A 15,863-nucleotide genomic window follows, 5' to 3' on the forward strand; every position below is an offset into this window, starting at 1 on the left:
AAAAAAAAAAAAAAAAATTCAAGGAAATATTATGGACAACTTTATATCAACAAATTTACCAACCTAAATAGTTTTTTTTTTTAAAGGCAGGACTATTTCTTCTCATATTTCATGACAAGAACCAAATCATGCTCAAGGATGTCTTAGGTCCATTACAATTATTTCCCTATGACCAGGCACATTGTTCCCCTCCCTGACAAATATGAAAAAAAAAATTCAGGGTGTGAAAGAAGTAAGGGGGAGGGGTTTTATTCAGGAAGTTAATAATACCTCCCATGGTTAGGTTTTCCATCACTTATAATTCAAAGACTCCTGGTACAGTGCATGTATCAGCTAAAATAGAATTTTTAACCAGTGTAAAGTATCCACGGGGGGAGTTCCAAAATAATAGAGGAAAAACCTAGGAAAGATCTTTTTTGGGTGATAGGTGATAACACCAAATCTGAAGGTCTGTGCTTTCCTTCCAAAGGTAAAACTTTTCTTACTTGCTTCTTTCATCTCAGGATGCTTGTCTTCCCTCTCAGTATTCTGTTTTTTTCTATTGTAGCACTTCTGGATTTACTTCTTGTAAATATTTATTTTATCGTCTATTTCCTTATAATAATGTAATGTCAATAGAAAGAACCATAACTTAATTTTATTTATTATAAATTGTCTAACACCCAGGTAGTACCTGTCCATTTTTTGTTTATTTTAACATTAATGAATAAATGAGATGCTTTGTATCAAGACAAGGCAAGGAAAAAAATATTTACCTCATAAAGAAATGAGCTTCTTTTGGATTTAGACTGATTATTACTTATACAGAAAGTGCAAGCAAAGGCAGCCCAAGGTGTCAACTTCCCCTGTGCTTTTCTTCACACGAAACCAGATGATGACATCAAAATAAGAGGGGACAGATGACTGCAAAATGAGTTGTGGGACACCTTGTTGCTAAAGGGCTAATGCTATGAGGCAGCTAAGCTCAGCAGGTGAAATAGAAAGGCACATTAAAGTCTAGAAAATATGAGAAAAGGCCTCATGACAGCCCCCTTGACAGCTAGAAGGGAAATGGCCAACTGGTAGCTACTCACCAGCCTCCTATGCTCCCATGTTTCAAGAAGAGCACAAGGTGTTCTGCCAAGATTTAGCTCAGCATGCCTGGGTGACCTAGGTGGATATGCACAAGGTTGTCAGCACTGGTGGAGTTGATCCTCACATACAGGCTGTCCAGAGGAAGATGATATTCTATTTTGACTAGATCTTTAAGGCAACAAGAGTGATATTTAGGAAAAAGTCCATATAGTGGGGCTCAGAAGGATGGTATTTCAAAGTAGTTGTTGTTGGTCCCTGCCTTCTAAAGAGTAATTTAGGAAAAATTCATTGTGGTTTGTATTCACTATTATAGAAAATATAAGGAATCACATGTAAGGGATTCTGTAAAATTTTGCAACATTTTTAGCTCCCTCAAGTTTTTTTAATGCTTATCATTTTTGTTTTCCAACATTAATTAGCTGAAAAACTCTTCGTAATAGGCTAGGGATGTAGCTTAGTGGTAGAGCACTTGACTAGTATATGTGAGGTCTGGGTTGGAAAAAAATCACCATTGGGAGGGAAAGGTTGGGAAGAGCTGCCAAGTTGGCTGTTGGCAATAGCCAGGTAGGAGAGTGAAAAGGCTAAATTTCTGCAGTCTCCTACACTGAAGAAAGAAAAGCATTAGCAAAGGGTATAGGATGACAAGATCTGGTTGTAGTGAAGTGGTGCTGTACCATCAGCTGCTCACTCACTTGCATTCTCATTAATGCAACAGAGGCTAAAGGCATTTTGCAGAGGCCACTTTCCTGAATGAGACAGAGCTGAAGACTGAGAAACCTGAAATGCTTCTGGAAGGCTAGACTTACACTGCTGAGTTCAAGCCCTTACAGAAGGCTCTTTGTGCACACATGCGCTCTGATGCCTGTCATGTGAACTGGCAAAGACAGCAATGTGATCAGCCCACAATTCACTTACTAATTTAACAAAAATTTACTGAGCCTTCCATGTACCAGGCAGTCAGCATCCTGGGACTAGATGGGGATAAAGCAGTGAACCAGAAAGATAAGGTCCCTATCCTAATGGGACTTACAGACAAAACAAGTAAATAAATGAATGAGATCTCTTTTAATACTGCTCTAAAGGGTGCGTAAGCTTCCAAGAAGAAAGGAATGAGACTGAAGCTGTTGGGCCACGATGTGCCTGAGAGCCATGATTAGAGAAGGGGACCTTGTAGGTCAATGTAAGGAATTTTTATGTCACACATAAGGTAGCTGGGATCCATCGGAGGCCTTCAGTTACAGAAATGAAATGATCTGATTTACATTTTTAAATGACTATGTCTGCAGCAGCTTTATGGCCTAAAAAGCCCAGCCTGAAGTTAGATGTCTATGCATTCTGAAAACTCTTACCATGCCTCATCTTGTTTCTCTAGTACATTGCTCACAATAAAGTTCTGTGGCATAGTTGCAGAGAGCCAGGGGACTCAAAAGGTTTGAACCGTGTCTTGGTTAAAACTTACTTTCCATTTGAGCGTTCTGAGCTCTCGCAGAATTATTTTTTTGTGCCTCAACGATCTCAGCTGTGAGTGGGCATAATTAAAGTTCCTATAAGATTTTCGTAAAAAAAGGAGTAACAATACATGTAAAGCATTGTACTATTGCCTGGAACAATGTAGTAATCTTTCATAAATACTGACTTTTATTACTACTTTTTCAGAGGATTATTGCGAGGATCACATGAGATAATGCATCTGAAAGGGTTGGGGACAAGTAAAGGCTATCTCAATGGCAGCTTTCTCTCTTCCTTTTCTTTTAAACTAAACCGAGAACGCTGGGCTATTCTAGCAGAGAGGCGCGAGGCCAAGCGGAGCCTCAATGTGGTCATTGTCATCTGGCCTCCCCTCCCCCGCAAGGGGCGCATCCCCATGGTAACGCGGGCTTTGCCTCTCTCCGCCTCCACGGGCCTGCAGACCGGAAGCAGTCCGCGCCGGGGGCTTCTGGGAAGCGGTTTGTAAGCGGCGTTTCTGCGTCTGCCTCGGACAGCGAAGCTGCTGCCTCCTGAGCCAGAGGTTTGCGCCGGAATTGGGGGAAGGGTGTGAGGAAGCCGGGGACTCAGGGCTGGGGTTTTCGGACCCCGCAGCAGGAGTTTGCGAGGAAGCTTGGCCGGGTCCTTTCTCGGTTTCCCGGGAGTCGCGGAGGAAAGGCCGCTGTCTTCGCACCCCACAGTTGAGGGGCAGGCAGGGGTAGGAGGGAGGCCTGCTCGAGTCTTCCATATCTGGGAAGTGTTCTCCATCGCTGTGTCCGCCACGACCCTCGCCTTCCCCCTCCCCCACCGGCCGGTTTTGTTCTATTTTGAGGCCCTGGCTTCTCGCGGAGGGTTCTGGGAGGCATCTCGGTGGGCGGTGGGAACAGGACGGGCCTTGCGCGGAGGCTGCCGGGACTTGTAGTCCAAGGGGACCGCGGGCGGAAATGCTGTAGCTTCGCCTCTCTTGACAAGGTGGCCTGTGGTCATCTGAAGTCAGCTGACAAGAATGCTGGGGAAGAGGGCGGAATGTCAGCCCAAAGGTAGGGGACACAGCAGGACTACAGGAATGAGGCGAGAAATCGCCTCGGACCAGGCATCCACCCACTCAACTGGGCCCCTCCTGGCTCTCCATGTTCCACTAGCAGTGTGTCATGTGGCATAAAAGAAAAAGATATATAGAAATACTTGAGCCATTTAATACAGTAGGAATATTGGCTAGATCCTATTTTTAAGGCCACTATACTCCAGAGTATTTAATTAAACCTCTATATATTACCTGTCTGGTGTGGTGTTTTGTGATTCCTAATCTTCACCTTGACTGGTTAAAGTTAAGTTTTCTTAAGTTACTGTTTTTCGGGTTCTGTGGGCTCTGAATAAGTATGTAGAGAGTGTTTACATGGCTCATTCTTAGTACATGTAGTATGACTATGTAAATATTAAGGAAAGGATTGGAAAATAGTACAAAGATTCTTTGCAGGTAGAGTATAGGAAACGTTATGAGTCCTCCGATATATGGACAAGGCTCTGGACCACTGCAAGAAGTTAGAATGGTTCTGAGAGTACTATCTTAATAGAGTAAATTTGTTGATGAGTTAATGTCTGCCATTATAAATTTAAATGTACTTATGGTGTGGTTGGTGACAATATTATTTGCGTATTATCATGCAGAATATTTTACCTTTTTCCAATATTATGTGCTTTGTTACTGAGCAAGTGAACATTTTTCTTCACATTTTGTCTCAGGAGTTCTTAAACATTCTATTCTTTTTTTCTGTTCTTCCGGGGTTCTAACTAAGGACTTTGTGCTTGCCCAGCGGCACCACTGAGCTCAATCCCAGTCCCAAGCATTCTAATATTTTAAAACTTTTTTTAAAATCCTAGAATAACTGCCTTTAAAAAAAGAATACTGAGTATTTAACCCAAGGCCTGTAACACACTAGGCAAGTGCTCTACCATTAAGCTACCTCACCAGTCCTTCCACGCTGAGGCTGACCTCAGACTTGCTATCTTCCTGCCTCAGCTTCCCAAGTAGCTGAAATTAAAGGTATGTGCCATCATGCCCAGGTTTTTTAACTTTTTTAAAAAACATGAGAAAGAAATCTTAAAGCAGATAATAAAAAAAAAAAAAATTAGGGCTAGGGATGTAGCTCAGTGATAAAGCTTGTGTACAAGGTCCTGAGTTAATACCCAGTATTTTTTTTTTTAAAGGCCAGTTACTTCTGAGTTGACTTAAATGTATCAGAGGAACCAGTCCTGAATTGCAAATAATGTGTTCCAGGTTTAAGCATGTTTAAAGACACTGAGGTACAGTTCTTGAATTCTTTTGATTACTCAAGTAGGGTTTGTTGACTTTGTAGGTCATAGATTGCAGACTTTTTCTGAAGAGCCAGATAGTAAATACCAAGATTTTTAAGTCATATGATTTTTGTTGAAACCCTGCCATTCAACTCTGCTAACTTTGCCACTGTAGGAATTGTGAATGAATTAAATGATTTATGGACACAGATATTTTAATTTCATGTTTTCACTTGTCAGATTTTTTAAACCACTTTATATACTATTTTTGGTCCAACTTTGTAGAAAAATAGGCAGCTGGCTAGATTTGGCTACTAGCTGTAGTTTGCCAACTCTGGTGAATGCTGTCTCTTGGAATTTTTAATCTAGCAAAAAGAGCAAATATGTTGTCCCTTATCAATTTAAATCCACATTTTTAGAAAGGATATTTAATCATTTATGTATTTTTTTTATTTTTTGTATCTCAGGAGTACCTGTAACGAACAAAAACGCGATATTTCCCTGAGGCTTACTTTCTGCCTTGTCTTTTCCTGAAGTATAAATCAGGATGTCTGCACAGTCAGTGGAGGAAGATTCAATACTTATCATTCCAACTCCAGATGAAGAGGAAAAAATACTGAGAGTGAAGTTGGAGGAGGATCCTGATGGTGAAGAGGGATCAAGTATCACCTGGAGTCATCTCCCGGACCCAGAGGTTTTCCGACAGCGATTCAGGCAGTTTGGATACCAGGATTCACCAGGGCCCCGTGAGGCTGTGAGCCAGCTTCGAGAACTTTGCCGTCTGTGGCTCAGGCCAGAGACACACACAAAGGAACAAATCTTGGAGCTGGTAGTACTGGAACAGTTTGTTGCCATTCTCCCCAAGGAGTTGCAGACTTGGGTCCGAGAACATCACCCAGAGAATGGAGAGGAAGCAGTGACAGTGTTGGAGGATTTGGAGAGTGAACTGGATGACCCTGGACAGCCGGTGAGCCTGCTTGTGTCACTTTTCCTGAGTCAGAACCACTGACATACCGGTAGGCAGAGCTGCTATATTTTCACCCAACTATGTTAGAAATGTGTATGCCTCCCCACTCCCCAATCACTCTCCATTATCTGTACTACTTTGCCACCGTCTAGGCCTCTCCATGTGGTGGTTTCTCTTATGCATATTCTCAACTAAACCAAAATCTTAATTATTTCTAGGTTTCTCTCCCTCGACGGAAACGGGAAGTGCTAGTAGAAGAGATTGTATCTCAAGAAGAAGCTCAGGGATTACCAAGCTCTGAACTCGACGCAGTGGAGAACCAGCTGAAGTGGGCATCCTGGGAGCTCCATTCCCTAAGACACTGTGGTGAGGACCAAAACTCTTGACTGGAATATGGGCCTTTTCCCAGAGCTCTTTGCTTGTTCTTAATGGAGAGGGTAGGGGGTGTCACTTTGGGTTTTTTTTGTTTTGTTTTGTTTTTTTGGTACTGGCGATCAAACTCGGGACCTTGCGCTTGCAACGCAGGCGGCAGAACCACTGAGTTAAATCCCTGGCCCAGGGGGTGTCACTTTTATCCTGATGCCACAGACATATGTTTAGACAGTGATGGTGAACCTTTTAGAGACCAAGTGCCCAAACTGCAACTCAAAGCCCATTTATTTATTGCAGAGTGCCAATGCTGCAAAAAACCCTTTTTTAGAAAAAACAACTCCTACATTAGCATCTTTTGTCCTAAAAGAAAAACATGACACCAGAGCTTTCAGAGCTACAAATAGCTTTTTGTTGAAAGGTAAAAGTTTGCATTTGGTGTGCTTTTGTACAATTAGTATAATCTTTGCTGTTGTATGCATGCTGATAATTTGTCAGAATTTTCCTTTGCAGCTACTACAATGCTATAAAATTCCTTGTAGATTTCCTGATGGTTTGTAGGATTGTCTTAAAATGTTGTAGAATTTTCTAAATTCATTTTTAGCTTTGGAAATTATTTCAGCTGACTTCTTTCAAGGTCTGGGGTGACTTGGCTTGTGGGCCAGCAGAGAGGGCTGTGTATGCCCACTGCAGCATGCATGCCATACTTTGCCACCATTGCTATAAGATCTTGATTTTTTTTCTGACAACAGTTAATGTGCTGGCATCAGGATTTTTTATTCCTACACATTAACATCTTCAGCCTTTTCTTCCCTTTCAAGGATTCTTTCCTGAGTACTGGTACTTGTCCAGGTCAGGCTAGGATTTGTCTTACTTTGAACCAGCATCTAGCCTATAGACTAGGTCTCTATATTGTAGGCAATATTACCCATTTATCATCTGTTTTGTATCTGTATATTTCAGTCTCCTGCTTAATCTTACTGGTACAATAAGCTTACATGAAGCTTCTTTTTTATTTTTATTATAAATATTTTTGTTTTCTTCCTTGTACTCGATATTGAACCCAGGGCCTTTGCACCAAGCTATACTTTTGCACCTTGCCTCTTCCCCTGCCCTGCCCATTTTTTGTCTTGAAACAGTGTCTCGCTAAATCACTAAATTGCCCGGGATAGGCTTAAACTTGTGATCCTCCTGCCTCAGCCTCCAGAATGCCAGAAGTATAGGCATGTGTCACTGTGCTTGGCTCTAATCTTTTTCTTAATTTTTAATTATTTCTGTTTTCCTTCAAATCCTACCTTAACAGTACATTTTTTTTCTAAGAGTTTTTGTAGAAATGATTTTGGGGATAAATAAGTATTTTTGCAGAAATAAGCTCCTTAGCTATAATAATGCTTGAATGCAGAAATTTTTTTTAAAAAATCTCATAATTGTAGTAATTCACTTACTACATGGATTCTCAATACATTGGCAATTAATGGCATATATGTACATGTATACTCTGATATAACACAGTATGTTCCTAAAACTGCTAGATTTCATTTTATATTGATATGAGTTTAAATGAAATTTTGTTTGAGACCACTTTGGAAATCATTCCTTGAAATAGTTGGAGATAATGCTGGTTTGCTTAGACAGAATGAGGTACAAGCAAGTTTTCTTTCCTTGCAAGGGAACATTGCTAGCAAATCACAGCTTATGGGATGCATCTGAAATCTGGTTATCTATAATGTTGTATGTTTTCTAGGGCATTTTTCTGTGAAGAAAGCTTGAGAACTAATCTTTGGTCTTTGGAGGTGGCAGTTTCTTGGACAGAAAACCTCCCTTTTTTGAATTCTAGAATAATTTTTACCTATTTTAAATGCCCACATTCCAGCACTCCAAACCTTCCACATTTGGGAACTTCTGTTTCTTTTTTGTGCCGTTTATCTCCATGTAACCTTCAATCACTTCTCTGTTCATGTCTCCATTCCTCACTTCCTCTAACCCTTTAGTCCCCTCTCTTTTTTCCTCATCTCCCTTCCTATGTCTTTTCTCCTGACTTTGTCCCTTTGTTAAATCATTTATCTTTAACCACTTTGAATGCTACTGTTCACTGTGTATCACCTGTGTGTCTGCTCTTTTAAGTGTTGAAGTTTCAGGGAAATCTTAAATGAGACTTGTGCTTACCTCTGCCTACAGGTGGATAATGGTACCTCATGTTAATAACTGAGGCTTTTCTTTCACTGAACACATCTCATTTACACCTAGCATTAGCAGTTTTTTATAGGCATCACGACAAATACCAAACAGCACAAGCGTTTTTAATAGTAAACCTTTTATTTATTAAGTGTATATTGAATTTTAAGTGTCATGTCTCCAATTAACAAATGATGCCCTCTGATTATCTTTAGCCTCTTTGTATTCAGACTCCTAGTACTGGGGTTTTAGCTCCATGGTTCTGCCACCTGCCTCCTGGGTATTTTAGTCTTAATTTTGACTGACATGCCTTGCCTTGCTCATTGTTTTTTTTGTTTTGGTACTGGGAATAGAACTTGGAACCTTGCACTTGCAAAGCAGGTGGCAGCACCATGGAGCTAAATCCCCGGCCCTTGTCTTGCTCATTTTTAGAAGTAATTACTGATGGATTTCTTATTATTTACACCTTTGTGTTTTGATTTAATTTCTCCCTTAAAGGAAAGAACATTATAATGATTTTCTAATGGTCATTTCTTTTCTACAAAGTTTTATCCAGAACTTTCTGTATCACTTCTACTGTCTCCCTAACAGATTTAGAATCTACCATTTTATAACCTTCTTGTCTGTGTTTTACCTAGATTCAAGCTTATAAGTTATCATGCTCTTACCATTCTCATAATCAGTCATTTCATTTTTTTTCTTTTCAGGAGCAGACAACTTTAATAGTAGTTTTCAGAGTACTATTTATAGATTTGTACAAGCTTTTTTTTGCTGTTGTTGTTTTGTTTTTTTTAATTTTTGCAATACTGGGGATTGAACTCAGGACTATGTGCTTGCAAGGCAGACGCAGCTCCACTGAGCTAAATCCCCAGCCCTGTACAAGCTGTTTTAATGTTTTGTTCTTTAAAATTTTTTTCATGTTGTTTTCTTCCCAAATAGGAGATGAGTGATGTTTACATTTTCTTTTTATTTCAGATGATGATGCTAGGACTGAAAATGGAGCATTAGCTCCAAAGCAAGAGATTGCTTCAGCTGTAGAATCTCATGAAGTTCCTGGAACTCTCAATATAGGTGTTCCTCAAATTTTTAAATATGGAGAAACCTGTTTCCCAAAGGGCAGGTTTGAAAGAAAGAGAAATCCCTCTCGAAAGAAACAACATATATGTGATGAATGTGGAAAGCACTTCAGTCAGGGCTCAGCCCTTATTCTTCATCAAAGAATCCACAGTGGGGAAAAACCATATGGATGTGTCGAGTGTGGGAAAGCGTTCAGCAGAAGTTCCATCCTTGTACAACACCAGAGAGTACATACTGGAGAAAAACCTTACAAATGTCTTGAATGTGGGAAAGCTTTTAGCCAGAATTCTGGGCTTATTAATCATCAGAGAATCCATACTGGGGAGAAACCTTATGAATGTGTTCAGTGTGGGAAATCCTATAGTCAAAGCTCAAATCTTTTTAGACATCAGAGAAGACATAATGCAGAAAAACTTCTGAATGTTGTGAAAGTTTAAGAAGTTACAAAAAAAAAAAAATCAGCACTCAGGTCTTTTTCTTCAGGAATGAAGACAAAATTTAGAACATGAAGCGATACAGAATAGTTTTTTTCCTGTTGACTCTCAATCTCCTGGGAAATTCTAAAAAATTCTTCACTCACTATGATTATATTATCTTGAAAGAAATGGCATTAGCCTGCCTAGAAACTGAAATTTTAAACATAATTCAGTTGTTATTGCCTAAATTTTCCATGTGATGTTTATGTTTTTTTCCCAAAATAATGAACTACTTAGTTCTTTGTCCCTTTCTTAAAAGTTTCCTTTTTTAGACAGATAACTTATTTCTGTGTTGATCATTGAAATGTTCTTTGTAAGGATACATTCCCTTCACCTTTAAAGGCAACATAGGGATTATAAAGTCTGAAAAACATTTTAAAACCATTTTCTAAAAACTTACTGTTCTGTTTCCTTTTACCTAATTTGAATACATTTAAGAAAATAGAAGTTAAGGATGATAAGTTAGAGAAGGATGGCTGAAAGCCTCAAAATAAAATGAGCCTTAAGATATCAGGTAAGTTTTAGTGATAAAACTTCAAAAAGTGAGCAGTACATCTAGATTGGGAAAGATATACAAATACTTTGACCTAATCATTGAAGTATATCAGTTTATTTAAATGCAGTCATTGCCTACAGAAAAATTAAAAACTTTAATCTGGGGGCATCTTACTAATGAAAATGTTTTCCCTTATGTCATTAAAAAGTAGTTTAAACATTAAGCAACTATAAAGCTGAAGGTAGAAATTAGAACACTAAGAATTTGCAGTGAATGGCAGTATTGAAAAGCAAATGTAAACAGAAGGTAATGGTCTGTTTTGGCTTTTAGATTCAAAGATCTAATGCATTCTTATTTTGCCTTTATCTTTGTTGTGGACAGAGTATTCCCTGGCAGGTGAGCAACAAATGTCAGGTTTGCTCTTTTTATTCCTTTGGTACAGAAGGGTTGAACACCAGGCTAAAAATAGTCTTGCATTTATTAAACATTTTCTACCGACAAGGCACTGTGCTAGGTACTGTAATCCTACCATAAGTAGGTAGGTATTTCTTCAACTGTAAATCATAGGGGGTTTAATACAGAGCTGTTTTGTGTTAGATAGATAGCTGCTTTTCCCTGTCAGCATTCCCAGAATAGGTCACTGCTGAGATTCTCAGAGCCATAGTTTTCTCACCAGGGTGTTACATTTGGAGGGAAGGAAGGACTCAGCTCACTGAGCTAGCTGGCTTTCCAGCATTCTTCAGAGGTGAGTCCAAGATACACTTTATCGCAGTTTGGCAGTTTATAAATATTTTTTAAAAATTGAACAAGTAGCATTGAGATTGTACCTACATGTGAGGTTGAATGAACTGTTCTACTTTAAACAATTAGGCTATTAACAGCTAGTTTATTAACTATCAACTGATTGAACTATTTTTTTTTAAATTTTCAGTCTTAACACATTTTAAAAATGTATTAAAGTAATACATTGTAGTAGTAGGATTATATACTCCTTGGCTGAGAATCCCAAGTACTGTGGTTCTGCTGTTTAGTGGAAAACTCGGGAAGATAAAATACTGAGTATGAGAAAAGGCTTTTTAAAATGGGCATCACAGTATGGAAAATGATCCATGTGAATACAGATATTTAGTGGTTCCAGATATTTGGAGGTATATCAGGTGCTTGGATCAGATTTTAAAATGGAAGGTGAGATTTGCATGAGCCTGTTAAAAAGCATAGTGCTGGGCCAGCCAGTGGAAAAATGAGGCAGAATGGAGCTTGTTTATAGGTTTTCTGATAACAGTTACAAGAAACGTGCTTTATAGATTAAAATTTATTGAAGTATAAATATGTAGTAATGATATAATGTATTTTAAGTTATACAAGAAAATGTAGGGACTTTTGTTTGGGTCGTCTTCTCTTTGTGGATGAGAGGAATCACATCAATGTCCAATAAAGCTATAAACTCCTCTGCTCATAAGTGAAGTAATCTTGGGTTGATTTATTTATTTAATAACTGGCTTCTTTCCAAGTAGGATTTGAGGTGGTATATTTGGAAGACTGCTGGGATGACAGAAGTCTTGTGTTAGAGTAGGTAAGAAGGGAGTGGCCTCTCGGGCTGGAAATTTCATGCTTTTAAATGTCTTATATATTGCCCATATATAAGGAAGTTTCCCTGTGGTAGATTTGTCATAAATGCCAAAGATACTTGGTAATGTGAGAGCACAGAAAAGATAGCATTAGAATTGGCAAATATATTTTTTGTCTTGCCAGCTATGATACCTGTGCATTTTTCAGAGAGGATTCTGAGGCTAAGGCAAGGCTTTGTGGGGAAAGAGGACTGGACCAAAAATAATTGGATGGTGGTATGGTGGTACACAGGGAAAAGAAGTGATGAGGTGTGTACTCACCATCTCCAGTTTGGCTTACATCCCTACTGGACAAGTTGGTTCAAAATAACTAGTGTATTATGATATCATCCAGACAAAGATTTATACCCACACAGATAGTCGTAATTTGGGGGAATGCTTAGCTACTAATGGAAGTGGTGTTACGACAGTTGTCACGCAGTGGCCTAACCAGGACTCTGGTTAGCAAATGAGACTTTTGTTAGGACGTGAAAACTGCTGGTGACTTGCTTAATAGCCACTGAGCATGTATTTGTTAGTTCCTGTTACGTTTTCTTTTGGTTTCCTGGGATGTTATACTTTTCACATTGACACATTTGACATTTATTTGATCATTTAGCAGTGTTTGGAGGAAGTTATATGTATTGAAATATTCTTAATGCTAAGCATTGCATTTGTCACTACACCTATCACTTCTGTAGACTAGGAAATCAAAATTCAGAGACCTGCATGTGGCCAATTACAGCTGAAACTCAAATCCAGTTTGCTTGACTCTAGAGACATGCTTTTTCCCTGTGCTGAGTAATGTCTGTTAAATCTTAGTTAATAAATACTACATTTATATGTTCTGTGGTTAGCATGATTATCTGGATCTTTTTTATAGTACAGAAATGTAAGATAAAAGGTCATTTCCTTTCATAGGCTTACACAGAAGTGATGGTAATATGGTCTGTTCTTCTAGATTTAGGCATACACATGTTTAAGCAAAAAAAAAAAAGTTAATAGCTGACACTTAGGGTTGCTATGTACAAGCACCAGTTGAAGTGCTTTACCATGGATTAATTCTTAATCCTTGGCAATGACATGAGGCAACATTTTACAGGTACACTGCTAAAACTTGCTTCCCCTCCTCCCACATTGGCGAATAGATACTAACCAACCCCATTTTCACAGATAAAAGTTCTTTATAGATACAGATACAGTATATTTAACATCCCTGTACATATATTTTGCTACCTATGTGGGTTATTTCTGTAATATAAATAGACATGGATTTATTGGTTAGGAAATGCACATTTGACTTTTTTGAGAAATACTATAAAAAAGATTGTACCAACTTATAACTCCATTGATAGTAAAAATGCCTGCTTACCTATACTCCCACCAACACTGCACCCTTAAAGATTTCTTGCCCATTTGGCCAGGAATTTAGTTCAGTGGTACCAGGCACCTGTCTGGCAAGCCCAAGGTCCTGAGTTTGATCTCTGGTACTGGAGATTTTTGACCATTTGATAGGCAAAATGTTTTATCATTTTTGTTGTGCCTTTCTTTGATTAATGGGGAGGAACATTTTTTCATGTTTATTGGCCAGTTTCATTTCCTTTGTGAATTGATTTCATCCATTTTTCTTTCATTGTGAAAGTGTAAATGACTGCCTCCTAATATAAAATTTAATTGATATACAAGTGTAAGAACAAAGACCATTTTTCCTGGGCTTCCAGTCACATTCCACTTTCCATAGTTTAGTATACTTCCTTCCACTACCCTTTCTGTACATTTCCACATAAATAGACATAAGGATATGAACACTATTTTTACATAGATAGGATCATAAATAGGAATTACTTTTTTGTTTAAAAAATACTGAGGTCTTTAAATTTCTTCAATGGTTGAATAGGATAATGTGAAGATAACATTCATTTCTCATGCTATTACATTGCCAAAGTAAACATTCAAATATCTTTGAGCATACGAGTGAATGTTTCTTTAGGTTGGAGTCTTATAAAGTGGATTGTTGGGTTGAAAGTTTTGCCATCTGACACCTACCTTAGCCTTCCAAAATATTTTCATAACTTCTGTATTTTCACCGACTGTATGCAAAGTGTTCATTTCCCCAATATAGCCTTACCTACACTTTGATAGTCTGTGGGGCAAAAGAAAGAAAATCCTTACCTTGTTTTGCATTTCCCTGATAAGTAGTGAAGTTGGGTTATGTTCACATTTATTCATCATTTATAGTTTTAACATTGATTGTACCTTTACCTGCTTTTCTGTTGGGCTCTGTGGATATTTGTTGCTTTTGTTCATCATCTCTTTCCCTATCTGGTAACAAAACCCCTATTTATTGTGGTGAACCCATTCCATGTGGCTTAGGTGAGCACATAAACAGGCTTGGTCTCCTGAGTCCCATAGCTCCCTACCCACAGCAGTTAAAGAATGGACATATAACTTAAGCCAGGCTAAGGAGTTAAACGGAACTGCTGGAACTACTAGAAACAAGGTTTTATGGAGATCCCAGGAAGCAAAGGCGATGTAAGCCTGAACTTGTACCATATGGAGAAAGTCTGTAGAGAAACTCGGAGGCTAGTAGAAATGGAAAGAGAACTAAGTTCTGATGTCATTTTCCTGGAGGCCCTTGATCCAGCTGTGCCTAAAGCCTGCCCTACCTCCGGACTTTAAAGTTTTGTGAGCCAATAAAGTCCCTTTCTTGTTTTAAGATAACTGAATTTGGTTTCTATCCTGATAATATAGGTTATCTGTATTTTCTTATTGATTTGTAGAAAACCTTTGTAATTTTAAATTCTAAACTTATACTTCATGCGCTATATATATGTTAATAAAACTAGCACGGCCTTCCATGATTTGGCCTCTCTCAACCTCTCCCTTTTGTTACTTCACCCCGCTTCCTATACCACACCACACATATACTTTACAACAGTAAACGGTACTGAAAAGAAGTCTGGATTAGCACCTTTTGACACAACATCCTCTTTAGAAGTTCTTATGCTTCCTCCAGATTAATTCATCCGGGACTCCAGGACTAGGTATTACACTACTGAGTCTTCTACATCCACCTAACACTGCTCTTGGAGGATTCCCTTCAAGCATCTGCTACTATGGAAGACAAATACTCTAGTGTACAATTGAGCAGTTGTACTCTTTGGTATTTACCCCAAAGAGTTTAAAACTTATATTCACACAAAACTTACACATTACAGCAGTGCTGTTTATACTTACCAAAAATGTCCTTCAGTAGGTGAATGGGTAAACTGGTAATTCTAGACATTGGAACATTTAGTGCTAAAAAGAAATCAGCTATCAAGTCAGGAAAAGATATGAAGAAAACTCAGAGGCACATTATTAAGTAAAAAAATCTGAAAGGGTTACTCTATGTGATTCCAAATGTATGACAATCTGGAATAGGTAAAACCATAGAGATAGCTAAAAGTTCAGTGATTGCTGAGATTAGAGGATGATAAGAGCACAGAGATTTGTACCACAGTAGAAGTGGTTCCCTGGGCTGGGGATTTAGGTCAGTGGTTCCGCCACCTACCTTGCAAGTGCAAGGTCCTGAGTTCAATCCCTGGTACAAAAAAAGAAAAAGATTCTGTAATGATGTGTCACTGTAGGTTCCATCAGTTGAAACCAATATGCCACTCTAGCAGCATACACTGACATGAGGAAGGCTATACATATGTAGAGGTATGGAATATACAAGTTCTCTACCTTCTGCTTAATTTTGCTGTAAGCTCTCCCTTCCAAAGAGATAAACTAAAGATTAAAGTCTCTACCTTCTGCTCAATTTTGCTGTAAGCGCCCCCCACGAGATCAACTAAAGTTTAAAGTACCACTTAGAGAAAATT

At 38.6% G+C, this 15,863-nt stretch overlaps 1 protein-coding gene and 1 long non-coding RNA gene across 7 annotated transcripts in view; one reads left to right on the plus strand and one right to left on the minus strand.

Moving 5' to 3' along the window:
* Window positions 1-1,192, minus strand: part of LOC104871945 — a 4,385-nt gene extending 3,193 nt beyond the window's left edge. Inside the window, exon 1 of the long non-coding RNA XR_783008.2 lies at window positions 1,074-1,192. This is a non-coding gene — a long non-coding RNA (uncharacterized LOC104871945). The remainder of the gene's footprint in view (window positions 1-1,073) is intronic.
* A 1,581-nt stretch (window positions 1,193-2,773) lies between these two features.
* Window positions 2,774-13,850, plus strand: Znf24 (zinc finger protein 24). Of its 6 annotated transcripts, none has more exons than XM_010638052.3 (5): window positions 2,774-3,082; window positions 4,747-4,842; window positions 5,301-5,800; window positions 6,019-6,166; window positions 9,320-13,850. In XM_010638052.3, exons 3-5 carry the CDS (start codon window positions 5,381-5,383, stop codon window positions 9,856-9,858), a joined length of 1,107 nt encoding a protein of 368 aa, XP_010636354.1. In that variant the 5' UTR covers window positions 2,774-3,082; window positions 4,747-4,842; window positions 5,301-5,380; the 3' UTR covers window positions 9,859-13,850. The 6 variants fall into 6 exon arrangements, with proteins under 6 accessions (XP_010636354.1, XP_010636357.1, XP_033613445.1 ...); XM_010638055.3 differs by having other exon boundaries at window positions 5,370-5,800; XM_033757554.1 differs by lacking the exon at window positions 4,747-4,842.
* Window positions 13,851-15,863: the final 2,013 nt, after the last annotated feature.

The sequence above is a fragment of the Fukomys damarensis genome, unplaced genomic scaffold (assembly GCF_012274545.1).
Source record: "Fukomys damarensis isolate Sample0158 unplaced genomic scaffold, DMR_v1.0_HiC HiC_scaffold_30, whole genome shotgun sequence".
In the NCBI taxonomy this organism is placed as follows: domain Eukaryota; kingdom Metazoa; phylum Chordata; class Mammalia; order Rodentia; family Bathyergidae; genus Fukomys; species Fukomys damarensis.

What these genes read in the sequence shown, in the direction of transcription:
- Znf24 (XM_010638052.3), top strand. Translation starts at nt 5,381, where the DNA reads ATGTCTGCACAGTCAGTGGAGGAAGATTCAATACTTATCATTCCAACT. An exon ending in TGGATGACCCTGGACAGCCG is followed by an intron (nt 5,801 to 6,018) that starts GTGAGCCTGCTT and finishes AATTATTTCTAG; the next exon opens with GTTTCTCTCCCTCGACGGAA. An exon ending in CCATTCCCTAAGACACTGTG is followed by an intron (nt 6,167 to 9,319) that starts GTGAGGACCAAA and finishes TTTTTATTTCAG; the next exon opens with ATGATGATGCTAGGACTGAA.